We start from the raw sequence: 27858 nt of genomic DNA, 5'->3' as shown, positions 1-27858 counted from the left end.
GGCAAAATTAAGGTTTGGGTGGTACGAAAATGAAAATCCAGTAAGGGGGGGGGGCTTGGGGAGGGGCTTCTGAATATGTTTACCCCGTAACGTACCGACAGGGTACCCGGGTACCCACGTTTTGGTATGACCATAACTTCGTCAGTTTTCAACCGATTTGGACGATTCTGTTTGCTATGGATTAAGAAATTCATCCTCTATCTGATCCATGTCACATAAGACCGATCCGGATTTCCCGGTTACCGGAGTTCCGGATTTGCTAGACCATGTTTCAAAAATGGAGAAGCTGATCTTATAGAATCCAAATAATGATTTCTTGTATCCTGTGTTACCAGTTTCACAGAAAATTCGAGGATTATGACTTTCCAACGTATTAGGACCACGTGATCATATGGACTCGGAACGGACATCCCGGAATATGTTCCCGTGGGCCCTATAGTGGCCGCAAATTCATTCCTGGCAATATGGGAATCAAAATTCTTGAAATTGTTTCGGGAACATGTTATGCATATAGTTGAATCCATAAGATGGATATAAACCGGAACGGTCATTCTGGAACAGGTTCCTGGAGGGCCCGTAGTGGCCAAAAACTCATTTAGAATAAACCCTGGCAATATGGGTATCAAAATTCTTGGAATTGTTCCGGAAACATGTTATTCATTCGGAGGCCTAAAGTGACCATAAATTCATTTAGAACAAACTCTGGCAATATGAGAATCAAAATTCTTGGAATTGTTCCTGAAACATATTATTCATGTAGTTGAGACCATAGGATGGATATGAACCGGAACGGTCATTCTTGAACAGGTTCCCGGAGGGCTCGTAGGGTCCAAAAACTCATTTAAAATAAACCCTGGCAATATGGGTATCAAAACTCTTGGAATTGTTTCGGAAATATGTTATCCATAAAGAATGTTTTGCCCGGGGTGCATATTAGCTAAGTTTGCCCTATCAGGTTGTGATTAAGGTTCCCCCAAACACACGCTACGCGACAGTCCCAATGATTCTATACCTTGGCGGTATGGAAGCGTTAATAGAACATCGCCTGCAGCGACCCAACGATAAAATCGCGGCGACTAGTTGTCGCCGTCGCGGCGATGAAATCGCTTAGGTCTGGAGAATTTTTAAATTTGGTTTTAGCGGTTTGCAACGATTGTGCGAGATTTATGTCTCTCTCATAACTTCTATCATTATCAATTGAGGGCGAGTTCGGCTTAATCTGATTTCGATTCCTATAATGGAAAAACATCTTTTGGCATTATGATGCAAACCAGTGTAACAATTAGAAGAGATTAAAAGAGCAATCGTAGCATATGAATATGATGCATTGATCTGAACATATTCTATGGTGATTTGATATGTTATTAGGCAGGGCTGGTATATCTACTCAATAAGGTTGGTTTACTAAAATATTTAAGTATGAATACATTACCCATCGACATCTTTATCGGGAGAAACAGCATCGGTGATCAGGTGAGAATCAATCGGATTGTCCGACTCGAGCGGCATCTGTACGATGATACCGTGGAAGTTGGGATCCTCGTTGAGTCGTTTAATCTGTAAAAAATATCGATAAAAATAAATAATATCTAATAAATGAAATTTTCACTTTTTCAAACTCCGGATATCTCCGTGATGCATTGATTGAGAAATATGTACTCATATGATGTGAAAGGCGATTAATTTACGTCCGATCCAAATAAGCATCAATTCGCAGTAGCAGCTGCAATTTAGTACATACGATATCGCTCCCCTTTGCGCATAAATCATCACTGGTTAGCCGGTGCTGTCACCATAAATATCCTGGTCAGGGTTAGATGACCAAGCGTTTTGATCTTCGAGCCATACCACACACCCACTAATTCGGATCAAATCAAGAATTTACAATTTTGTTGCAAGTGATCGACCACACTTGTCACGTGTTTTCGTGAAATTTCGTAGTGCGGGGAACGGATCTGAGAATGGAGTGTGTTTGATTAATCAAAGCAACATAACTGCCAACGGAAAATGTCCATCGTGTGAATGGATGGATGTAGTACTACAGAGTGCAATTTGTGTTCGTATGTCATGCCATTATGAGGTGCGAAATTACCATGGCGAAACGGCATTTAGGCTGTGACCGAACATCATGCCGCATTTATGCTTGTTTTTGTAATTATATGGGAAATTTAGTGGGAAATTGATTTATTGAGCTGATTGAGAATTTGTATATGCTGCTTATTTAGCTTTAGGTGAACTTACTTAAAGTATTGCAATATATAGTGTTTTACATTAACACATCAATGCTGAAGAACTTCGTCTGTTGCGGGAGGCGTTACGACCGTTGCTGAAATTCTTCACAGGGATGCTGGAGATCTGACGGATAGCCAGTCTACAATCAATTGGCCGGCATGATTGTTAAGAACAAAACGTCAAATAGAATGTTGACATGGAAAATGTGATCCGTGAATAATTTGCAGAAAAGTTTGATTTATTCCCTTATAATTTCTTGCTATCGTAAAATATGTTACAGTTATAAAACCAGTGGATTCTTGATTAAGACTAGTGAATTCTTTGTTACTAAATTAGTGAGTCTATCATGCAAATAATATTAAACCCTATGAATTCGCTTATTATGAAACATATAAAATTTCCTAGGTTAGATAAAATTATCAGTCCCGTTGTCGGATGATCAATGAATTAAGACCCTTTAATAACTTCCTGTGAGCTCCACCCTGTAAGTAACTAATAGATCTAAAGAAAAATTATAACTATGACTCATGAACTAACGAGTACTAGGTGTACAGACTGCTCGGGACCTTACATACAGGACGGTTATACGATTATAGAGAGCGTTTGGTAGAAAAACAAGAGTCACAGAATTGTGAGTATTTTCAAATAATTAGTTCCAATTTACAGATCCTAATCCAATTTATCAATTAGCTTTAAAGCATACTGTCGAATAAAGTGTAGTTGCTGAAAGAACCGTGACTAGCGTTTCTGTGTCGTACCGTGCCAACATCGTCCTTTCTTTTCCTATTTATAAGGTTTTAAATCTTGCCGAAGGCGAAGATCGAATGAACAAGTTAAAAATAAAATAGAATTACCATTTCAATATGGATTCCAGCAGCTAACATTATTTCCACACTTGGACATGTTAAATGGCTGTTAATCACATTTCGGGAAGATTCAAATATGACGTCCACTACTTTTTGAGATTTCTAGACCCCCCTCCCCCCTGGGGCAGCAGGGACTTTGTCCAAGGGCTTGACGACCCCTCCGCATGGCCACTGCGAGTTAGACCGGGACTATCGTCCCTAACCCCTAATCCCAAGGCGTCAAGCGACCCGTGCCGAGGGGATGCATGGCCAGGGGGGTGAAATAATGAGCTAGGCCTTTAACGGAGCCTGTGGGGTACCTGGGCACCCTCCACAGTAATTGTCCCTTACCGCGTCATGCTGGGCTCTGGCGTGGTGGACCTCTTTCCCCGAGCAACTCGTGGGACCAAAATGGAAAACCAAGTCAATTCTTCAATTAGTGGTAGTAGTGTAGGCGACAACCCCTTCGCAAGAGGTGGGTTGTTCAGGTCTCCGCCTAGGAGGCCAGAGGCAATAGTCGGCAGCTCAGTGCGCAGCGCCAGCGTGGGTCACTCAACCTTCCTTTCGGCTAGAAAAACGCCGGTAGGGGTTATTGACGGCCCATGGCTTGTGGAGACGATGAACCGCAAACGCGATGGGCTTTCGGCCTTCGAGGTGGCGACGGAACAGCTGGACGCCATCATCGACTTTGCGTCATCGAAGCATAATATCAGCAAGGACCTCAAGAGGAGCTTGCAGAAACTTCGAAAGTCGATGCTGGACGCCAAGCTGGAGAGGGCGGTCGGGACGGCCAAGTGTAAACCCGTGAAATCGGCGGAGTCGAGGTCTACCCAGACTGAGGCCCAAGGATTCGCGGACTCGGGCAAGGTCGAATCGACCGAAGGCGTGCCAGCGAAGACGGTGGTGCCAAAGTCTACCCAGACTGAGGCTCAAGTATTTGCGGGTACGTCGGGGTGACTGCTCCAACGGAGCAGACACAAAAACGGGGGAGACAGTCTCCAGGGGATGGGCTCCTGGGGCCGCTCAAAACGCGGAGGGTTACTACCCCGAACAAGGGTAGTGGGGCTGGAAGTTGAACCCCGGCCAGGTACCTCCAAAACCGGGGAAGAAGGACCTGGAAAGGTCCGTCCACTCAGGAAAGACGGTGGCAGGGGTTACGGCAGGCTGAAAGTTCTCAGCCGCACCAGACCAGGGAAATAGAGGGGATGACGCCTCCTGGACCCTGGTCAAGAACAAGAGGAAACCGAAGACGTCAAGGGCCGAAAAGAAGGCCCAGGCGAATGAGGGTAGCAAGAAGTCTAGGGTAGGCGCCAATCACTCCAGGGGCGATGCCCTAGTCATCACGGCGGACGAGGCTAAGTACTCGGACGTCTTGAAGGCGATGAGGAGTGACGTCAAGCTCGGTGAACTCGGCGCCGACGTACGTCGAATAAGACGTACCCGGATGGGCGAGATGATCCTCGAGCTGAAGCGGGGCGTTTCGCAGAAGGGCGCCGCCTACAAGAAGTTGGCGGAGGAAGTCCTAGGCGAGACGGTCAAGGTGAGGACACTCACGACGGAGGTGAATCTAAGAGTTAAAGACCTGGACGAGATCACCGAAGTCGAAGAGCTCGTCACGGCACTGCGGCGACAGTGTGAAGTGGAGACGCCCACCGCAGCCGTTCGGCTACGGAAAGGTCCGGCAAGGACGCAGGTAGCATTGGTTCGGCTATCTGCAGCGGACGCCTCCAAGGTAGTCAAGTTAGGGAGCGTCAAAGTGGGATGGTCGGTATGCCCTGTGCGCATATACGAGCAACCCGAAGTTTGCTTCAAGTGCCTGGAACCGGGGCACAAGCAATGGGACTGCACAGGCCCTGACAGAAGCAATCTCTGCCGACGCTGCGGATTAGAGGGACATAAGGCACAATGCTGCACGAACTCTCCCAATTGTTTGATTTGTTCCAGCAATGCTGTGAACACAAGCACCCCATGGGGGGTTCGATGTGCCCGGCGTTTAAGCGTGCTGCAAAATCAATCGCCCAAATCGCCCGAGTGTTTGGTGTGCGCAGGTTTAGAGGAAACGGCGGAACACGCGTTGTTCGTGTGCTCACGTTTTCGCGCAATGCGTGACCACATGCTTGCCACATGTGGTCTGGACACTACCCCGGACAACCTAGTTCGGAGGATGTGTAAAGATAAAGTTGGCTGGAACGCCGTTTTATCGGCTATCGCCCAAATCGTCTCGGAGCTATATAGAAGGTGGCGCGTGGACACAAGGATGGCTAGTTCAGGCGCAAAGAGGTGGTCCAAGGGATCGGAGTCGGCTTCATGGGTCATACCGGTGGTCATTAGGGTGGTTCAAAAAATCGATTTTGCTCCACAGGGCTCATCTAATTCTTTACTATGTTCTGAGAGTCCTCTGAAAATTTGAGCTCATTTGGATTAAAACTGATTTAGCACAAGCCGTTTCAAGTTTGCATGCAAATTAGTATGGGGAAATTTATTTTTTCATTATACTGTTAATGACGTTCCCCCATTAAGCGCAGGTTAAAAGAAAACCTACATAGACACATTCCAGCGTAACGCGACACCATGACGAGCCGACTTTCAGCAAGAAATTTGGTCTGCATTCGAAAATTAGCCTCGGGGACATATGATTAAACAGGTGTAAAATTATCCTCACTAAATTTTCTTTCTGATAGAATATTCATTTTGAGATTTTTCGCTTTGAATATGGTAAATATAACGCGACACCATCGCTGAATTTCACTTTTTCGCATTTTGAAATGCAATAGCGTTTTTTTAGCTCTGGTATACGGTTTGGAGTCTCGATTTATTCTAAGCATTTCTCGTATACATCAACAGAAATGAGGCTGTGAATTAAAATCGCAGGAAAAAACGGAAATTATATTGAAAATTACTGAATTGATATGAACACCGCCGCGTTACGCTGATCGACAAACAGTCTCCTGCAAATGGTGTCGCGTTACGCAAACGTGTTTATCGTTGATAGAATACGTAATTTCAGCCGATCTCGATGCGACATGTTATATTCGACACAGAATATTATCACATTATCTATCGTTGAATGTAGTTCGAGTTGGTGGTTACGATCTGGAGTTTCAGTTATTAAAGTTTGAGGGACTAACCGCACAAATATAGAACTGAACCAATTCCATTCGTATCACATATTCAGTTTTAGAAACAAATTAAATGCTAATGGGTTTTCCTATTTTTATATTAGTCACATCCAAGTATGACCCGGATCGGTTTTTAAGTACGTGGTCAGACGATCGATTACCTTCAAAAGGGAGTTTTCTTACACTAAAAAGTTCTATATTGCCTTTTTTCTAAGTTAACCATTTTGAAAGGTGATGATGGTCCAAGAGCTCAGCAATGTTGAAGAGGAATATTTCTGTCGTTTTTTATTCTACGTTTCTACTGGAACGTTGTCTGTTTTCAACTTTTTATTTATTTCCGAAAAGATTGGAATGTCTCAACCATTGTTTATCACAAGAAAGTATGCGTCGTGCCCTGAGTGCACTACTTTTAAGTACATTTTCAATATTTACGCTCATCAACACTACTCAGAAAATAAATACTCAATTTTAAAAATAGTTTTTATATTCTAGTGTATAATAATTGGAATTTTTTTTTCAATTTGTCACTCACCAACTCTCTGTTAACCTTTTTCGATAGGCCCTTATTCTTGCATTGGTTTGGTGAAGTTTTTTGCCTGACGCTATTCATTATATTTTCGACTACCGGTGACCAACACTCTTAAATTATTTCACCGATATTGACTGTAAAAATCTCTGTTAAAGTTCTTAAGATGAAATATCGATTAAATTGACGTATGTTCACGGCATCTTCTTTGAGCGCTGACGTACTCGGCTGTGACGATCTTGGTCAAAGAATAAAAAATGCCGAGCTAGTGAGTGCAAACTAAAGGAAAATTAACTAAAATATTGAAAATCATAAAAAAAATGGAGAAAAAAACACGAGTCTTTCGGTTCCTCAAAGCTAAAAAAAATGTTTAAGAATTAAGATAAAACTTGTATTAAAAAACCCAGATTAATCCACCTAGCGGTGATGATGCCTTTCTCGTGCGGTAAAAAATAGTATTTCGGGCATTACTTCTAAGCCCATCGTCCGATCGGGCCAATTTTCAATAGGAAATAATTAGACAAGATTCTGCGTCTAATGCAACCTGGAAATCGGTTCAGGGTAACTGCATTAAAAGTGAGCTAGATTTTTTTACGTGCTTTTTTATGAGAAAAAGTATTTTGGCCATAACTACCAAGCCCATTGTCCGATCCGTCCAATTTTTAATAGGAAACAATGGGGCAGTATACTGCGTCGAATGCAGCCTGTTGTGAGGGAATCCGTTTAGGGTAAGTGCATTAAAAATGAGCTAGATTTTTTTACGCGCTTTTTTATGAGAAAAAGTATTTTGGCCATAACTACCAAGCCCATTGTCCGATCCGTCCAATTTTCAATATCAATGGATCAAGATACTGCGTCGAACGCAGCCTGCTGTGAGGGAATCCGTTTAGGGTAAGTGCATTAAAAGTGAGCTAGACTTTTTTATGCGCTTTTTTATGAGGAAAAGTATTTTGGCCATAACTTCTAAGCCCATAGTCCGAATCGGCCAATTTTCAATTGGAAACAATGGGGCAGTATACTGCGTCGAATGCAACCTGTTGCGAGTAAATTGGTTGAGGGTAAGTGCAAAAAAAGTGAGCTAAACTTTTTGCTTTTTTGGTGCGCACATACACACACACATACACACACACGCACACACACACAGACATCACCTCAATTCGTCGATCTAAGTCGATTGGTATATAACACTATGGGTCTCCGAGCCTTCTATAAAAAGTTTGTTTTTGGAGCGATCATATAGCCTTTACCGTATACTTAGTATACGAGAAAGGCAAAACATAACTGCGGCTCCGTAACGCTTCACGTCAGATGAGCCTTTCAAATAAACGAACCATTGAAAAAAATATAATCATACTTGGCATCCACAAACAAGTTTGACGGTTCGTGACATGGTAGAAGGAAACCGTGTTCGTCAGCAAACTGTTAGTTACGTTTACTCATATGAGTGGCATGGTGATATTGCGTGGAAAAAAGAGAGGATTAAAAAAGCCTCACAATTTATTCGAAAAAAAAACTCAGTTTCACGTTATACATTAACGGACGACCCCAAAGGGGTCACCAAACACCGAACATTTGTAATTTCCCACCACTCCGTAACATTTTTGTATGGTAACCTATTTTTTGTAGTATGGAGAGTTACCAAATGACACACTCCGTAACACCTCTAATTTTGTTACGCTATTCATGTACAAGCCCTAAATTACTTGAAAAAAAACCATTGTGATACTGTATCAATAAACCGAAAGCATTTTATCGCTTATTACAGAAGCACATTCAATTCGCGTAACGCGACACCATATTTTTGTACCTAGTGTAACTTCATGGAAAATGGTCCGATTTTGGATCTTAGTACACGAAAAGAAAGCTCTTGACGAGTACTAAGAGAATCCGAAATATTACATTTCTAATGCGTGTACCTTTTGTCTAGTATCAATTATACGACTATTTTCGTAACGCGACACCATTTCAATGTCACTGTTTTTAAAGTACAAATATTTCATGTAAACTAAAATTTTCGAAGCAATACAATGTACACACAAAAAGATCATTAAAAACTGTATTTAATTACGTATTCATCAATACATTTTCACCCAAATATGCGCAATAGAGCACATTTGTAAAAAAAATGATTAGGGAGTCTTTTTTTATACTAAAAGTCTGCTACTTTGATTGGCTATTAAACAATGTTCCGAAAACATTTTTCAGTGGAAGAAATGTTTTTCTTGTAATTCAATATGTATGTTTTCCTGTCCTACAGATATTGGATCCTAATTTTTAGTTTGAAATTTTGGTCCCTTGGTGTAGAAGTGCGTGGATTGTGTCCATAGCTAACGGGAATTCTCAACAGCTTTCACCCAACGAAAATCGCATGTTGATTAACCACTCCAATAATTAGTAATCGATTTTAAGACAGGTTGCGAATCTTTAGTCATGATCGTTAAACTTCTTTGAGGGCATCACTGAAATGTGCAGTGCAACATAGTAGCCTGAATTTGTGTGTGCTATCTTTCGCGCCACGAGCAGCAATGTTGCCTGTTGATGAGTTATGCAATAAGCTCCAGACAACTACGGTATAGATTAAATTCGATTACTAATTATTGGGGTGATTAATCAACATGCGATTTTCGTTGGGTGAAAACTGTTGAGTATTCCTTTTAGCTATGTAGGTTTTGTTTTAACCTGCGCTTAATAACGGAACGTCATTAACAGTATAATGAAAAAATAAATTTTTCCATACTAATTTGCATGCAAACTTGAAACGGCTTGTGCTAAATCAGTTTTAATCCAAATGAGCTCAAATTTTCAGAGGACACTCAGAACATGATGAAGAATCAGATGAGCACTTTGGAGCAAAATCGATTTTTTGAACCACCCTAGTGGTCATGCTCTGTGGTCGAACTCGATCCTTTTATCGAACAAGTGGCCGCGCGAAGAACAACATGGTATCGTCGCTTTCGCGGCGTCGGTCATCCTGGCGGGTTCCGAGCCCGAGGACGGAAATGGGTCCTCGTCAAGGCTGGGGCAGGCATAGGCACCGCGTCGGCAAGTCCCTCTGTGTGCTGGCGAATAGGCCCGATCGCAGAAAGGTCAATTTGGGGTGCACGCGGCATCATCATTCTTGATACCAGTCGTGCACAGGGAAGCAGGCGCGAAGTCGACCCTGCCCACCTTCCGAGGACATAGGGCGTGGTAAGGCCACCTGGAAAGCCGGCAACGCGCTGGCACGATACCATGGTGTTCTTCTAAAAAAGCGAGTTACGATGTTCGGTGCTGCAAGGACACGCAGCTAACCTCGAGGATGCGTTGTGCACTGGCTCCCCTTTGAAGCATTACTTTCTGGTTGTACCGAAGGGACTATGGGCTTGGCGGCAATGGAAACGGTTTAGCGGGTCGGGAATGTAGTCCTGCCTCCCTCGGTGATCCCTAACCCCGCACTTCCTGGTCAACCCAGGATGTCTGTTGAGTAGATTCCCCCTCCATTGTTTAGGAAGAAAAAAAAAAGACCCCCCTCCCCCCTCTGTCACGCTTTTTTGTATACCTAGTACACTGCCGCTCTACGCATAATTGTCCCATGTTACCTTCGATGAAAAAATCCAAACTCGAGTCAATTTGTCCCACTAATTTCAAAATCGATTGGTTCTTAAAATTTAACAAATATTTTTGGAATGTTATGAGCGTAGGCAGCACTTTTCCAGGACATAAAACGAATTACTACTTATTCAAACGGTTTTCAGTCTCTATTATCATCAAACAACAACTTCATTTTTTCAATGGGACAAATTGATTCGAGTTTGAGATTTTTCATCAAAGGTAACATGGGACAATTATGTGTAGAACGGCAGTACATGCACTGTCACAAAATCTTAGACCCGTCCCCCCCTATAACCTGTGACGTCATTTTTGAACGACCCCTTCTGTTGTCTATAAGGCCGTTTCGAATATTGATTAAAATTATGGCCAATCCAGCTTTCCACGTTAATCATAATGATAGTTGCAATTAAAAAATCTGACAGTGACTGTTTCTGATGCTGATCTATTTTCTAAGCTGTTCTAAGGAGTTATTGGGGGAGAAGAATGCAGCATGGGCGAAATTGCTACAACATTGCTCGGGCAAAATATGATTTTCCGGAGAATAAAGCGCCAGCAGGTAGATCGAGATCGTGAAGCGACGGAGACGGAACCTTCTAACAAACGAGCATGAGGTGATCCAAAGATGGCGGTAGCATTACGTTACGCACCTGAACGACGATTTGGCAAGAAACGATGGTGGTATGGCGACGAGCCTGGGAGCACGCAATAAGATATAGGTTTCATAGTTCCGGATCTCCAGGTAATCCAGGAGGAGATTGGTCGACTAAAAATAGCAGAGCCCATGGGGTTGACTAGAGCGTTGCACTGGGTAATAACCTATGTTAGGGAGAATGAGGTTCTGCCCCAGGATTGGATGGAAGCTGTCGTGTGTCCCAAGCTACAAATAAGCATCTAAGTTGAATGTGACCTTCATAGTTGATTAAATGGATAGAATGGATAATACGCCTGACAGATTTCATTTCAGCATTTTATCCAAGTAATATTCTACTTGGCCTATTTATTTGTTTACTACCTTTATTTGAAGTTGATCTAACGTTTTCGTTTTATCACCTTTCACTCAGCACATTATTTAACAATGTGCTGAAATAATAGTTTTAAAGTTCTTTATTCTACTATGATGTGATACTTTAAGAGGTACCGTGATGTGCCCTAATTTCCCGCGCGCCCTAACTTCGCGCATTACAAAATCATTTATTTTTTTCAATTTTTAGGTATTAGTCAAAATTGAAAAATCTGGAGGATTACAAAATATCATTGTTGTTAAATGTTTTTCACGAATGAATTTGAAATATAAACTTGGTTTAGTACACCAAATAAAATTATTTCAATTTGGTCCTCCTATCGACCGCCATATTTGCTTGTGCTTAGCACTATTGAATTACTATTGAAAAGTGTGAAATTTTATGTATTTTGTGTTTATTTTTGCTTTGTGCGCAAATTTAGGCATATGAGAGTATTTAGGGTGCCTAATTTCGTTTATTGTTGTTGCGTAGTTACATTTGCAACATTCTAATGAAACAAAAGCTTTCGAGTTGACTTGAAAAATCTTATAGATTAGTGCCTGCAATAGCTATCAAATTCGATGTGTAAAATGTTGCTAAAGACGAATTTCACGCCAACCCTTCTATGGGGCTGGCAGCACCATCTCAGAATCGAATGAAACTTGGTGGGCATAAAGATATGGTATTTCTAAGCCACTCTGCATACTTAGTTTTTCAAAAATTGTCAAGAGTAATATTTGATGAGGGCCTATTTTTTTTTTCATGGATTTTTTATAAATCGATGTAACTCTAAATTGACAAGACCTACAAAAAAGTGTTGTATGGCGGACTATCGTGAAATTCCCAGAAGTTTTTTGGAAAAATATCCAAAAAATAAAATACCGATTTCTACACTGAGAAAAAATAGTTTTAAAAATTAAAATCGATATTACAAAAAAACCTCATCTCAGAAATCGATGAAATTTTTTCTGCAGATAGGTATTTTAATTATCTAACTTTTCTGGGAATAATGTTCCTGTGACATATTTAAGTAAAAAACGAGCAATGGGTAATGTTTTCAACATAACCGCGAGTAGACGTAGGACTTGTATAAACGTAACTGTCGTGTCCTTAGGAGACAGCTGCATCCGAATCAGCCGTCTCCAGCTGCTGCTCGATCCGCAGCAGCTCCGAAGCACAACTGCTTCCCGCGAAATACATCACAAAACTGAATGCTCACTTCGTTGAACTGTCACCTCTCGCATCTAGTGCTCATGACTATATGCCCTCTTATTTAGTCAATATATTTACTCATACCCCTCTCAATCCCTACAGTAACGTATTTACATTTAACTTTTAACTTTTGGGTCTATAGAGTTTGATTATAGGTATTGATATTGGAAAGACAACTTCCATGCTGTGTTGAATTATTAGCAATTTGTGTATTCAAAACTTCTGGAAATAAAACCAATAATCAAATACATAATAAGAATTGCTTTGTTTCTAACTATTAAGCCCTTATTTACTCAAGCAAGTGTAGGGCATTTATAGATCTCTTATTGATGATAGTATTTGAAGTTAAACAATTCTATTTATAAAATTTTCAGACTTGGGCAAAATGTGCTATTTTGGGGGAACTGTCCCGTTTTCCAAACAAAGAAATGCAGCACCAATTTCGTTGCTTCTTTTTGCTACCATGCGTGCTTACTGATGAAAAAAAAAATCACAACAATAAGAAATAAGTCAAGGAGCAGTGACTCTACTATAATAGAGGAGATATTGTCGGCGTAGCACCGCAAGTTAGAATTCGGAAGTCGGGACTTCCGAACCGAACTTTCTTCCGAAGTTTTATTTGTCAAACTAATTGATGCGTTGTTTAGCGCATCTTTAGGCGAATCCAGCGCACTACTTCCGAAGTTGGGAAAGTTGCCTGTATCTGGAGAAAAATCCAACTTCGGTATAAAAAGCGGTATAAATTTATTCCGGATACACAATACTGCTAATACATCAACGATAAATTATATAATGTTTTGATTCCAAGCTCCATGTCTACGTCAAGTTTAATGATACAATTTCTCAGCAAATAAAAAACAAAGTAGGGAGTGAGTGCTAGTAATGGGCCCCTTAACGACGGAAACTTACTTTAATCGCTTCGCTAGAGTAAGACTCATGACAAATTGCCATTCTGCAGCACTAGATGACAAGCAACAGGTATCAGCATCGCGTTTCGTACATAACACATGGTAAAACATTCATTTTTACTACTAAAATATGTATTTTAAAATTATGTAGCCAGGTTGCCTATTATGGCCACCCCCGGGTCCATAATACGCAACATCGAGTTTGTTTACATACGTATTATGGTCCCCCCATTTGATTTACATGTTCCATTTCCACATGTTCCTGTTGCCTATTATGGACCCCCCTTCTGTGCTAGTAATGGACCCTCTAGCGCGTTTACATTCATAAATTAGTTAATATAACTAAATTTCAGTCTCCCAGTGGAAAATAATTGTATGGAACTACTACCCTGATGAGTGAAGCAACTTTATTCTATGGAAGTTTGCAGGAAATTGTAGATTCCAGAGTAATCTCTCGGTTTTTGTTCAATGGGTCCATTATACGCACGGGGTCCATTACTAGCACTCACTCCCTAAGTCAGCAAAATTTTCTAATCTAAAATGGATATTAACACTATTGCTGATTGTGCATCCACAGACAAACAGACATAACACATTGAACATTTACTCATCAAATTCATCGTCGTTCAAACACTAACGACATCTGTTGATATCAGTTAGTTGGGCAAATCACGAACCAGATGGCGGTAGTGAGCAAACGTCAAACTCGAGCAAAAACGATGCGCGCGCCAAGAGTGTTCGATTGGCCAACTAATGATTATTTGAATTGACCAGTAAATCAGTGAACAATGGACATTTGACGAGTGTTATGTCTGTTTGTCTGTGGTGCATCTTTAATTGCTAATACCTTCTGCAAATAAATGAAAGTAATTATTTTATTATCAAATTTTTATTTTCATCAGTGTAGTTGATTTTTTTTAATATGAAATCAGAAATGTTTTAATGTACATGTCGTTTAGTACCAAGCACAACTTAACATATGGTCAGTCATATGACATGACTCGTACTCATCCCGGGATCATTTGAATTATGAAACTAATCACCTGAATGAGCAGACCAAATCTCTCTAATTTTATTCTTCTTCATCCACCACCGAGCTCCGAGCGATGTAGGTAAACACAGCGAACGAACGAACGAAACGAAAAATGCGCGAGCTAAAAGCACGTCAGTACGCGCTGCTGTCACAAATTGTAATAACTCGCACGCGGCAGGCACTGCTTCTTTTATACACAAAGAAAATCTTCCGACGGACCCGAAGGCCTGACATACCGCATTCTGATGTCCGTGTTAGGAATGCACGGGATTGGTTACATGTGAAATTTTTGCTGGCTTTGACAAGAATTGAAATTTTCAATAGCTTATCGTTAATAATCTTAAGTTTCAGTGAAATAGTCAAAATGCTGGAGAGTGTCCGAGTCGATTGATATATAAATCTTCAAAATCTATCGTAAGATAAAGGCGCTAGTAACGTTCAAAATCTTCCCTTCCAGCGTAACGCTCTCGATTTCCAAAAATCTAAATGACACCCAGTATAGTAAAGAAAGACGTAAGTCCAACGTCAACAAATTTTTCTAACAAAAACTTTTTTCATGTCCATATTGAGTGAAAATTTATCAGCGTGTTTTATGCCTACAGCGCCAATTATAGGCTCAGCAGCCTATCATCAACCAACGACACATTGTGGACGTATAAAAATTTGTTTGGGAAGCAATTTAGCATAATCTAACATAATTGTGGACCAACATTTGAAAAGGGTTTATGTTTTATTTAACTTTTTGTATCGAAGTAACTTAAAAACAATTACAAAAAAATAATTACTTTGAAAACGGGCAATGTTGCCGAAACGAAACTGAAGTGATATTTAATTGTAATAGTGGAAAAGAAGATGTTGTTTTCCAGCAAAGGCTAACCACTGTACGGTGTAATTTAGAAACCGTTATAAAGCCTGTAGATGATTTTGTATCGTATTTTATTGAAAAAAATTGATAAACTAAAATTGATAACTTATGACATTATTTGCAAACAGCAATACACTTGTACTGTTAGATTTCTCTGAAAATTATTCATTTATCATCCAAAATGCTGCTCAAGGTTGGAATAATTCCCAGGCAACAATACATTCATTCGAAGTTTACTTTAAAAGAAACGGTTAATTAGAAATCGTTAGCTTTATTAATCAGAAGTAATGACCCATGACACAAAAGCTGTTCATATATTCATTTCAAAATTAATTGACTTTTTGAAACAGTCGATCGATTTTACAAAAATTACTATTGTGTCTGAGTGAGCAGCACATTATAAAAATAAAAGGAACTTTGCAAGTCTGTGTAATTTAAATTCAAAACATGGCTTAGAAGCAGAATGGCACTTTTTTTACAACAACGCACGGAAAAGGCCCTTGCGAAGCTATTGGTGGCACTCTCGAACGAATGGCAAAACGAGCAACTCTTGCCAAAGATTATGGAAATACTATCAAGACTCCTCGGGAGTTGTACGAATGGGCGAATGGGCACATTTTCAATCAAACAAAAATATCACTATATTACATTTCTGTTATATCACGAATGAGCAATACCGCCATCGGGGGTGGCAATGGGTCTGGGGGTGAGAATGGGTCATCGCTCTCACCGCGAGCATGGAGGGCGTAGAGAAAAATCGTTCTAAAAAGTCTCTTATATTTTTGTCTTCTTGTCCTCAGATACATCCATTCTACAAGCATTCTAAGTAGTTGAAACAGTGACCCATTCTCACCCCCATTTGACCCATTGTCACCCCCGACGACGGTACACAACAAGAGTTTGATGAACTTTTCAAAAAAGCAAAAACTATAATTGGCACACAAAAGCTTCATTCTTTTATACCAATCGCCCATAATAAAATCCTGGCTAAAAATATTCCAACTCAGATGAAGACCCAAAAGTTTTTGAAGTTTTTAATTATTTTGAAGTTTACAAATTAATGAGTATTCAAGTAGAAATAAGAATTAAATGTAGTAAGAAATAAAATTGAAGAAAAATGTTTCTCTGATTGAAAAAATCGACCTCCAATTTTGTCTTTGCTAAACCAATTTTAATCTTTACATTAATTGATTTATTTTCTCGGTGAACGAAACGCTCTTTTATGTTTCAGACTTTATAGTTCAGACAAATTTACAATAGTCCATCAAACATCACAATTTTGTAAATCTGGTCATTTGTGTGTAACATTGATATAAGCAATCTAGGAAAATATACGCCCTTTCCAAATGTTGGTCCACATTAATGTTAGATTATGCTAAATTGCTTCCTAAACAAATTTTTATACGTCCAAAATGTGTCGTTGGTTGATGATAGGCTGCTGAACCTATAATTGACGCTGTAGGCATAAAACACGCTGATAAATTTTCACTCAATATGGACATGAAAAAAGTTTTTGTTAGAAAATTTTTTTTTCCTTAAATATGTCACAGGAACATTATTCCCAGAAAATTTAGATAATTAAAATACCTATCTGCAGAAAAAATTTCATCGATTTTTGAGATGAGTTTTTTTTTTGTAATATCGATTTTAATTTTTTAAACTATTTTTTTTTTCAGTGTAGAAATCGGTTTTTTATCTTTTGGATATTTTTCCAAAAAAAAACTTTTGGGAATTTTACGGCAGTCCGCCATACAACACTTTTTTGTAAGTCTTGTCATTTTAGAGTTACATCGATTTATAAAAAAATCATGAAAAAAAATTAGGCCCTCATCAAATGTTACTCTTGACAATTTTTGAAAAACTAAGTATGCAAAGTGGCTTAGAAATACCATATCTTTAAGCCCACCAAGTTTCATTCGATTCTGAGATGGTGCTGCCAACCGCTGGTCGAGTTGGCGCGAAATTCGTCTAAACTTAAGTCGAGGATAAAACTACAGCAGCTTTTTCGATAATGTATATAATATTGAAGATGTCTTATAAATAAGAAAACACATATTTGAAGATGTCCTATGTAAGAGATAGCTGTATTTAGGACTTTCATACATGATGTCTCTAAAATTAAAACTTTTTTTTAATACACCAGCTAAACATTGCTCATACAATGCATTTTTTCCTAAAATACGGTTTATATTTCAGAAGAAAATGATATATTAGGAATTATGACTTATGTCAATTGAAATTCATGAAGTAAAATCTAAGCAAAGTTCCAGAGGGTCGAAATATAGGGGCATATCATTTCGACTAAAGAATGGGTCACTGACGGCTGTCTGATACCGTTATCTGTATATTTTGAACAATGGATGCATGCTTCTATTGGTCAACTGATTATATTTCATCAAATCAATAACGATATTCAATTCCAAACATGAGCGAAGTTAGGAACATTAGGATGTTTTTTTTTAAATGGCAGCAATGTTTGCAAGTAACATTTTTTTGATAACCTAGAATCCTTCTACTACGTGATGCAGTAGCAAATGTTCCCAAATGGTCACTACATGTTTTTCAATGAACGTTTTAACTTTGTCAGATCTTAAGTGCGCGAAATTAGGGTACTTCACGGTAGTCAAATTGAGTTTGAATAGAAAATTAAAAACAAGTATCGGGCATTTTTCGTAGCCTACGTCCTTCTATAAACCATTTCACTCCACATTTATCTGATCTATCCCAGAGTGCAAGAAAACATTACAATACGTTGTGCTTTTCTTGTTTGTGCGAGGAATGTCAATCTTTGGACATCGGCAGATCACATGTTCCACTGAGTTTTGTACTTCCCAGATGTCACAAACGGGACGAAGTGGCCTTCGACCGAAATTATGTGAGAATCGGGTGTGGCCGGTGCGGAGGCGGGAGATTACTTGCTGGTCTTTGAGACTGGGCATGTCATTCCAGGATGCCGTCCGTCCACGACCTATGCTGATGTCATATTAGAAATTTGGAGACAGTACTCGTCGATAGAAAATCCTTCCGCACGCGATGGCATATGAGCAAATCAAACCACCTTCCTTTTGCCAGTGGAGATATATCAGCTTCCTCACTGATATTCTTTCCTCCCCCTTCATATGGGAGCTTGGCAGAAGGGAAGGTCGTGCGATATGTGCCATCACAAATATTGCCCTCCGCTCGCTTTCAAATCGACTTCTATAAAAACATTCTTCATGCCTGCCGTATCCTAACGGAACTATCAATTCTATACTTTCGCCTCTAATGCTATCATGAACATGTACGTCCAAGTTTGGAAGATGATATTAGTATTTCCATATCATTGTATATAATAGTTCATTTATTTATCTTCAGTTAATTAGAATTAATTCATACAGTTTTCACCTTAACATATACATAGTTTTTACAAATTCAGAGCACTTTCTTTTAAATTCAATAATAGTTCTAGCATTTTTTATATCTAAAGGTAATTCATTAAAAATTCGTATTCCTCTATAATACATTGACTTTTGATTGTTGCATCATTGTATTTACAAATTTGCGTCAGATTCGACAATTCGTTTGATGTCTCAAACCAAATAAGGACTTTTCCTCCAATACCGTATTTACGCTGAATATTTACCATTACAGGACGAGAAATTGTTTCGAATGCTCGTTTAAGGTGATTATAGAATGAAGCCCGTGGTGAATTTCAAATTCACCACACGTTTATCTACATACATTTCCAAAACCCCAAATCTGGCGTAATAGTTTTCGTACAGTGCCGAAACTCAAATTATGATTGTTCAGCATAACTAAGCAAACGATCTGTCATTATTTCAGCCCCATACGCGTTATGGTTCTTTCATCTCGTGCTCTTGAAAAAAATATTGGAAAAGCACGTGGTTTACAAAATGGCCGATTTCTGGCTTCATTCACTCACAAAAAACTCCGCATTATATTCATGAGTTTACACATGAATTTTTGCAATGGGGGTAGCGAAATGGATTCCATATTTTCGACACATATATTCCATGCGCCCACATGCATTGCATAATTTTTACACATACTATCCATGTGGGTCATAGTATCCATGTGTAAATTTATATGCAATTAAGTATGTGCCAACACATGATATGTATATTTCAAAATACATGGATTTTTGCCATAAAGTATGTGTCGATTTTCCTGAGTGTTCTATAACCACCTTAAGATCCAAAAACAATACAATAATTGTCTTTTTTTCTTCAATCATTCTTTTCCACTTATTCATTTCATTTATTTAGTTAACATCTAAACAGATAACACTGAATCAACAATCTGACGCCACAATGCACGGTACGAGGCCGCATCTCTCCATCCTCGGATACGCCCCACGCTCGCCAAGTCGTTTTGCACCTGGTCTGCCCATCTCGCTCGCTGCGCTCCACGCCGTCTCGTACCTGCCGGATCGGAAGCGAACACCATCTTTGCAGGGTTGCTGTCCGGCATTCTTGCAACATGTCCTGCCCATCGTACCCTTCCGGCTTTAGCTACTTTCTGGATACTGGGTTCGCCGTAGAGTTGGGCGAGCTCATGGTTCATTCTTCGCCGCCACACACCGTCTTCTTGCACACCGCCAAAGATGGTCCTAAGCACCCGTCTCTCGAATACTCCGAGTGCTTGAAAGTCCTCCTCGAGCATTGTCCATGTTTCATGTCCGTAGAGGACAACCGGTCTTATAAGCGTCTTGTACATGACACATTTGGTGCGGTGGCGAATCTTTTTCGATCGCAGTTTCTTCTGGAGCTCGTAGTAGGCCCGACTTCCACAGATGATGCGCTTTCGTGTTTTACGACTAACGTTGTTGTCAGCCGTTAGCAAGGATCCAAGGTAGACGAATTCCTCGACCACCTCGAAGGTATCCCCGTCTATCGTAACACTGCTTCCCAGGCGGGCCCTATCGCGCTCGGTTCCGCCCATAAGCATGTACTTTGTCTTTGACGCATTCCCCACCAGTCCAACTTTTGTTGCTTCACGTTTCAGGCGGGTGTACAGTTCTGCCACCTTTGCAAATGTTCGGCCGACAATGTCCATGTCATCCGCGAAACAAATAAATTGACTGGATCTGTTGAAAATCGTACCCTGGCTGTTACATCCGGCTCTCCGCATGACACCTTCTAGCGCAATGTTGAACAACATGCACGAAAGTCCATCACCTTGTTATAGTCCCCAACGCGATTCGAACGAACTGGAGTGTTCGCCCGAAATCTTCACACAGTTTTGCACACCATTTACCGTTGCTTTGATAAGTCTGGTAAACTTCCCAGGGAAGCTGTTCTTGTCCATAGTTTTTCATAGCTCTATGCTGTCTACACTGTCGTAAACCGCATTGAAATCAATGAACAGATAGTGCGTTGGGAAGTGGTATTCACGGCATTTTTGAAGGATTTGCCGTACAGTAAAGATCTGGTCCGTTGTCGAGCGACCGTCGACGAAGCCGGCTTGATAACTTTTCCACTTATACAAGAGTAAATTTAGGGCTGATTCGCAGGAATGAATTTGTGTGAACTTGGACTGCTCCTCAATTAAAATGTTTCTATCATTTAGATATTCCAACAGTTGATCTTTTACAATTATTTCAAACATCTTCTCATATATTGGTAGTATATTAATTGGCCTGTATTCTTCTGCTTTCGTTGTCCTCATTACTTTTGGAATTGGTATAACAATTGATTCCCTATTTTTCCATAATGTTTTTAACGTTTTCCACAGTTGCTTACTATTTCCTTTATTCTGGTCTATTTTCCTATATACTCAGCCTTTATACTCAGGTCTATATACTCAGCCTTTGCATTCCTAATTGAGTATGAGTACTCATTTCTAAGTATTTTATAATGTCGTATATGTATACAGAGATGATAAGTGAGAGACTTGCTCTCTCTCTTTAGGATTCAATCCCTGGCAGGATGATAAAGCGTCCCTCTTCCGTCTATCTCTTGGCGCCGAGGGGTGTTTCTTAATTCCGGTGTGGGAAAGACGTCCGCACTGAAGGGGGCCCCGACTACCCAGGGCACCGTGGATGATTTGGTCGTCCAATGCCATCCTCAAACGCCGGCTGTCTGGATCAGGCAACGGCTCAAGGGTTGTAGCAGTGTATGTTGTGTTTGGCACGTTGGAGGCAGTAGTGTGGAGGGTGCTGCCGTATGTATTGAAAACGTAGTTAATGTTTGGCGGAAGCACCGCCACTTCTTGTTGACCATACGCTGGGTTTTTGGGGTATTTCTGGGGCCTCTATTGTCTGATGAAGTATTCGTAAGATTCCGTTTCGGAGTATTGAAAGCTTTAGAGCCAACGCTGACATTAGAAGTGGTAGTTTGTGCGACGGTTAGGTCTCTGTTAGATGTCTTTGGTAGCGGTGAATAGAAGACGTCGTAACGTAACCATAATGGTATTCGTCCATTTCATCTTTTTGGTATGGTATTTTGGTATTTTTGGTATCAGGTATGTGGGTCTAATTTAGGATTCAAAGCTCTCCTGGACTCCTAACATTGAGTTCAGAATCAAAAAGGCGTGTATAGCTTTCGGCCAATGCCGACGAACCTTTGGTAAAACTTGTGGTCTTAAACCCAAATATATCATATGGATTTACACAACAGTCTTGTGTGGTGGGAAAAGGGGAACGGATGTGCCTAATGGCAATGACTGATGCATTCTCTTCGACTCTCACGGGTGCTCTCGAAGTTCTCTTCGACGTGCCCCACTAAACATATATCTCAAAAAGAAGCATTTGCTTGTACTCACCGAAACTGGGTACTCGATTTTATAGAAGAGAATCCTGTAAATCGCAGTTCAACACACACTTCGTTGTTACCGGTTATGGTTAATTGGGACAAAATTTTCCTTGCTCCAAGGGATCTCACACACGTTAGTAGTTTTCCTCATAGAAAATTTTCAACACAATTCCCCTCGCGGGATGAGTGAACATTAGATCTGTTCAAATTTCAAAAAGTTTCTTAAAATCGACCGGTCAACTGGTATTCACAATTCTTATGCTAAGATAAACTTCTGGTGAAAATTTCAGCTCAATTGGTTGAAATTTAGGTGTGCTTCAAATCGATTTAGTGTTTTTGGCATGATTTTGCCCCTAAAAAAATCGTAACTCTGAGTGGGATGAACGAAATTTATTGCAACAACAACTCAATGAAAGCCATAGGGGCCGTCCAGAAACCACGTGGTCATATATGGGGAGGGGGGTTTGGAAAATGACCACGATAAGCCACGTGGGGGAGGGGGTGTTGCTCTCGAACCACGTGGTTTTTTTTACACGAAAAACTTTTGGTGAATAACAATAGCGGTGTAAAAAATACAAATCATTAAAATTTAATGATTTAATCATTAAACGCAAAGTGCATCTTAGGGCCGATGCCACGTAGCGTCTTTTCAACTCAGCATTTAAAAGACGTAGGTGTGCATCGAGAAAAACCGGTAACGCAGCGTCGGTCGCAACGCCGATGCATATCTGCGTTATTTGACCATCTTAGCCGTAGATCCTATTTCCATAAAAAATAAACGAAAAAATAGGTTGCGATTCAGTCTCAATTTCCACAAAAAAAAAATTTGCCGCAGATGGTTTTTGGCATCACGCCGCCGACACTTTTGCATCAGCGGACTGCAGCTACAATTTTGAAAAATGTTCTTGTTTTTACAATAATCCAAGAAAAATTTTAAGAAAAAAACTTCAAAAGAATTTCTTGTGGATATTCAGGAAAAATCCAGTAAAGAAATTTCCTGTAAAAACTTTTACATTACTTCATACAATCCTGATAAAGTGCTGGCATTCAGAATGAACAATTCTCTCTGAAAAATTTTGCTTGGAAATTTTGCTACAAATTGTTAATGAAAAAAAAACAAAACATCTCCAGTGTAAGTTCCGAAAAATTTTCCTTACAACTCCGATAAAAATTCCATGTGAATTCTGTCTAAAAATTCAAAACAGTGCAACGGCTGGCATATTAAAGCATTCAATTTATAACTGAGGAAATGCTAATAGAATATACTAAGTTGAAAAGTAGACCAACTTCCAGTTGGAATGTGGAGCCATAGAAGAAGAAGAAGAAGACTTCTACATTTTTCAAGAAAAATTCTTCTGAATTTCCAAGAGATATTAAACAGCCAATGCCACATGAAACACTTTGATATTTCCGTTAATTTTTAGTTTTTGGATATTTTTTTTCAAATTTCCATATTTTTTTTTCGAAAAAAAAAATTTTCCGGTATATTTTTTTATGCTCTTTGTGACACATTTTTTTTTAATTTTCTAAGTATTTTTTTTTCGAAGCATTATTTGAAATTTCCACAGAAGAGTCTATGGATTATCTCCAAAAGAATCTTTGGGTTTTCAAAAAATAAATATTGCCCAGGATTTAGAATTTTTTTTTAAAGATTCTGTAAAAAAAAGTAAGCTGGAATTTTCTATATAAGGTACACTGGAAGAAGTGGAAAAGGAAAAATCGATAGTGCATGTTTGAATTAGTGTTAAAGCAGTATAAATGATCTAAATGCATTTCATCAAAATGGACTATCAAAAACAGTCAATTTTGCACCAACCGTGCGGTTATTCATACCATTTTGGTTGCTTGAAATTTATGGAAAAATATTTTAAAATTAGGAGTTGTTTTTTCACTTAACCCAGTGGGATGGTGTAAGTAGAAACCTCATGTTACCTTGACCTTCAATTGTGATGAGTAGTTATATATAACTAAAATCAAAACGGTAATTGCTCTGAGTATCTTTTGTCGAATAATTTCATTAGTTTAACGGCATAGGTTCCCAAGGAATTCTCGTAATAGCTAGTCGAGGGCTGGTTTTGCATACTCGAGCATTAAGTGTACGTAAAATCTATAGGTTCTCCTCAAAGTTTAGTTTAGTTTAACGAATTGAGGTGATGTCTGTGTGTGCGTGTTTGTATGTATGTGTGTGCGAAAAACACGTACAAAATAATCTCCTATTTTTAAGCACTTGTTCTTAGCCAATTTGGTCGCAAAAAAAATTGCATTCAACAGCAAAACTTGCTATAAATGTAAATGAACGTGAATTGTGAAATATATTCACCTACCGGTGCTATTTTTTCTTTCTCATACATTTTTTGCATATGTAAAACATGTGAAATGCATTAATACCGGTAGGTGGATTAATCAGGCTTTTTCTTATCTACATTAGTCCAATCACCACTGAAATCGCAATGATAACAAAGAAGGAACATATTAAGATTCACAGCCACCAAAATAAACCCTGGAGGCATGAGAAAAAATGCGTGATCAGAACATTTTCCACTTCCCCCGCAGTGTTTGATACCAGGGGTAAGTGTAAAATCTTTTAATTATTTGCTTTCATGGTACAAACCACTACAAATTGAATGGGATTAGTATAATTGTATTGTAATAGTCACCTGTGATATAAATTCACTTGAAAAATGACAATTGGTGCAAATAAGCTTTGATTTTATGAATGGAAATATCAATTTCTCATGAAACCTAAAATGACAGTTTAAGTGTTAACTGTGTTAGTGTATGTATTATACAAATTTTAATATGGTATTAGTGTGGGCATCAAAGTATATTCTTGCGCAATGTTATGATGTGGTACCAACTGTCAAGTATGTACAATTCCAATTTTTGAGTTGATTTTACACTTACCCCTTTTTCCACTTCCTCCAGTGTACCTTACTGGAAATTCTTTCGAATTTGATGTTTATTGAATTTTCATCGTAAATATGCATTTCTGGATCCTTCTACGGATTCTTCTAGTTCTTCAAAATTTCTATCGACATTTTTCGGAACTCTTCCACAGAATTTCTGAAAAAATGTCGAAGAGTTTCTCGTCAATATTCCGAAGGGTTTCCCTTGCAACTTCAGAATAATTATTATTGAAAGTTCAGAAGATATTGGAATTTAAAACTAATCCAGGTAATAAATGTAGGCAATAATTTAGGCTTAAGAAGCCTAGTTTTTAAGATATTGTACAATTGGGATAACTGATCGAAATATTTAATAATGCACCTAAATTTTCTAAATGCACAAAATTCTAATAGTGCGTATGAAAAAGGTTATGACATAGAGAAGCTTGCATTTAAAAAATCAACATGAAATTCTTAATAAAATGCTTTTTAAATTCATAAAAGGGTCTTAGAACTAAGGAGATTCCTGCGATATGAAAAAAGTGGCAATGTTAAAAAAAACACTCTAATTCCTAAAACAATGTAGGTTAAAAAATAGTGTTATAATAACGATTGAAATTGAATTCCAAAACAAATCTCAACCCTTCAGGGCGGATGGGTCATATATGCCCAGCGTTTTAGATTGTCTATAAAATCCCGAAAGAGAGCTAGGCCACCATTTTCTTCAGCAAAATTGTTCATCTAGATATTTGCTTTACAGAAAAAATATGGGAGCTCAAATTTGACTGACCCTGAAAACTCAGATATCTGAAACCTTGGGAAGATTTCGATTCTAAGAGCATGCAAATGAAGTTGAAATGTTTGATTCATTCTGAGCACTGAGATAAGATGGGTCATCCTGAACGTTAAGCCAGTGATGAATATTCAGGCATACGAGATGCTCAAGGTACTCCAAAACGTTCTCAAGTTCAGCCCACGATATCTACCAGATCAATCAAGACATTTGCAATGTCCTCATCATCGGTATATACCCAATCCGATGCAATAAGCATACGATCCTAGTTTCCATTAACATGAGATCCAAGAGACAAGGTACCCAAAATTATCTTGAGCCGACATCAAGTTGCACAATGACAATGAGGTTTGTTCGCTTGAATGATTAAGTAGTTCAAACATTACGACTTCCTGGACGTTTTGTATAACCTAAAGTGTCTGTAGTAGTTTCTATAAATAATAATTGAAGTCATATCAACCCAATGGACCTTCTGGGAAATTATATCATACATCATTCATTAGTTGTTTAATTGGATAAATCGAATGATCCGAACTCCAAAATAATAATTGGTCTATAATACATTCATTCCTCTATGAGTCGCTTATGAAAGGACCATTGACTGAAGCATATTCGAGATTGGAAATTTATTCGAAAGAACCATCAGAGTGACCGATAAAATATTTTTAGTATGCCATCATTGGCTTCCACGAGTCGATATCAAAATAAAATTTCAATGAAGAATTACAAGTTTTGAGAGATGAGCCAGCTCTGGACTGAAAATCTCTTTAATAAAGAAAAAAATAGAAATTTTCCATAATAAAATAGGAAATTGCCAATATGAAATCAAGGTATGAGTGTTAAATAAATATAAAATTCCATAAATAGTTGAAAAATTTCCACAAAACAATAATAAATTAGCACTTGTAAAAACAAAAATTGCAATTATGGAATAAGAATTTTCCATAAAGAAATCAAAATGTTCTACGAAAAAAATACAAAATTTTCATTAATAAATCAATATTAGCAATAAACAATTACAAAAATTTTCACAAAAAAATTTTTTCCATAAAAAATTATTTTTTTCCACAAAATCTCTATATAAGGTACACTGGGGTAAGTGGAAAAAGGGGGTAAGTGTGACTCGAAAAATTAGAATTGTACATACTTTACAGTTTTTACCACATCATACCATCATGCAATGTTATACTTTAATGCTCACACTAATACTATGTTGAAATTTGTATAATACATACACTAACACGGTTAACGCTTGAACTGTAATTTTAGGTTTCGCGAAAAATTGATATTTGCATTCATAAAATTAATTCTTATTTGCACCAATTGTTCTTTTTTCAAGTGAATTTATATCGCAGGTGACCATTACAATACAATTAAACTAATCCCATTCAATTGGTAGTGGTTTGTACCAAGAAAGCAAATAATTCAAAGATTTTACACTTACCCCAGGTATCAAACACTGCGGGGGAAGTGGATAATGTTCTAATTACGCAATTTTTTTCTTCCTTCCAGGGTTTATTTCGATAGCTGTGAATCTTAATATGTTCCTTCTTTGTTATCATGGTGATTCCAGTGGTGATTGGACTCATATAAATGAGAAAATGCCTGATTAATCCACCTATCGGTACTGATGCCTTTCACATGTTTTCCATATGAAAAAAATATAAGAAAGTTAAAAATAGCACTGATAGCTAAATATATTGTATAATTCACATTAATTTTTATTCCTAACAAGTTTCGCCGTTGAATGCAATTTTTTGCGAACAAATCGGTTAAGGACAAGTGCTTAAGAATAGCTGATAATTTTTACGTGCTTTGCGAACACACATACATACAAATACGCACATACAGACATCATCTCAATTCGTTAAACTAAGTTGATTAGTCTATAACCCTGTAAGTCCCATTGTTCCTTTAAAATGTTCATCTTTGGGGCGAACATATAGACTTTACGTGCACTTAGTGTTCGAGAAGGCAAAACCAGCCCCCCTAGCTATTACGAGAATTCCTTGAGGATCTATTCCGTTAAGGTAATGAAATTATTCCACAAAAGATACTCAGAGTAATTATCGTATTGATTTTAGTTATATGTAACT

At 38.7% G+C, this 27858-nt stretch overlaps 1 protein-coding gene across 2 annotated transcripts in view; it reads right to left on the bottom strand.

The window, feature by feature from the left end:
* The window catches only part of LOC134205123 (C-1-tetrahydrofolate synthase, cytoplasmic), an 81316-nt gene that overhangs the window by 27248 nt on the left and 26210 nt on the right, over nt 1-27858 (bottom strand). For both annotated transcript variants that reach the window (XM_062680066.1, XM_062680067.1), the window contains one exon: nt 1433-1557. In XM_062680066.1, the coding sequence (XP_062536050.1) occupies nt 1433-1557 (125 nt within the window). The remainder of the gene's footprint in view (nt 1-1432; nt 1558-27858) is intronic.

Source organism: Armigeres subalbatus, chromosome 1, assembly GCF_024139115.2.
Source record: "Armigeres subalbatus isolate Guangzhou_Male chromosome 1, GZ_Asu_2, whole genome shotgun sequence".
Taxonomy (NCBI): Eukaryota; Metazoa; Arthropoda; class Insecta; order Diptera; family Culicidae; genus Armigeres; species Armigeres subalbatus.
Note: the sequence above shows the minus strand (reverse complement) of the source record. Positions and strands in the feature narration are given on the sequence as shown.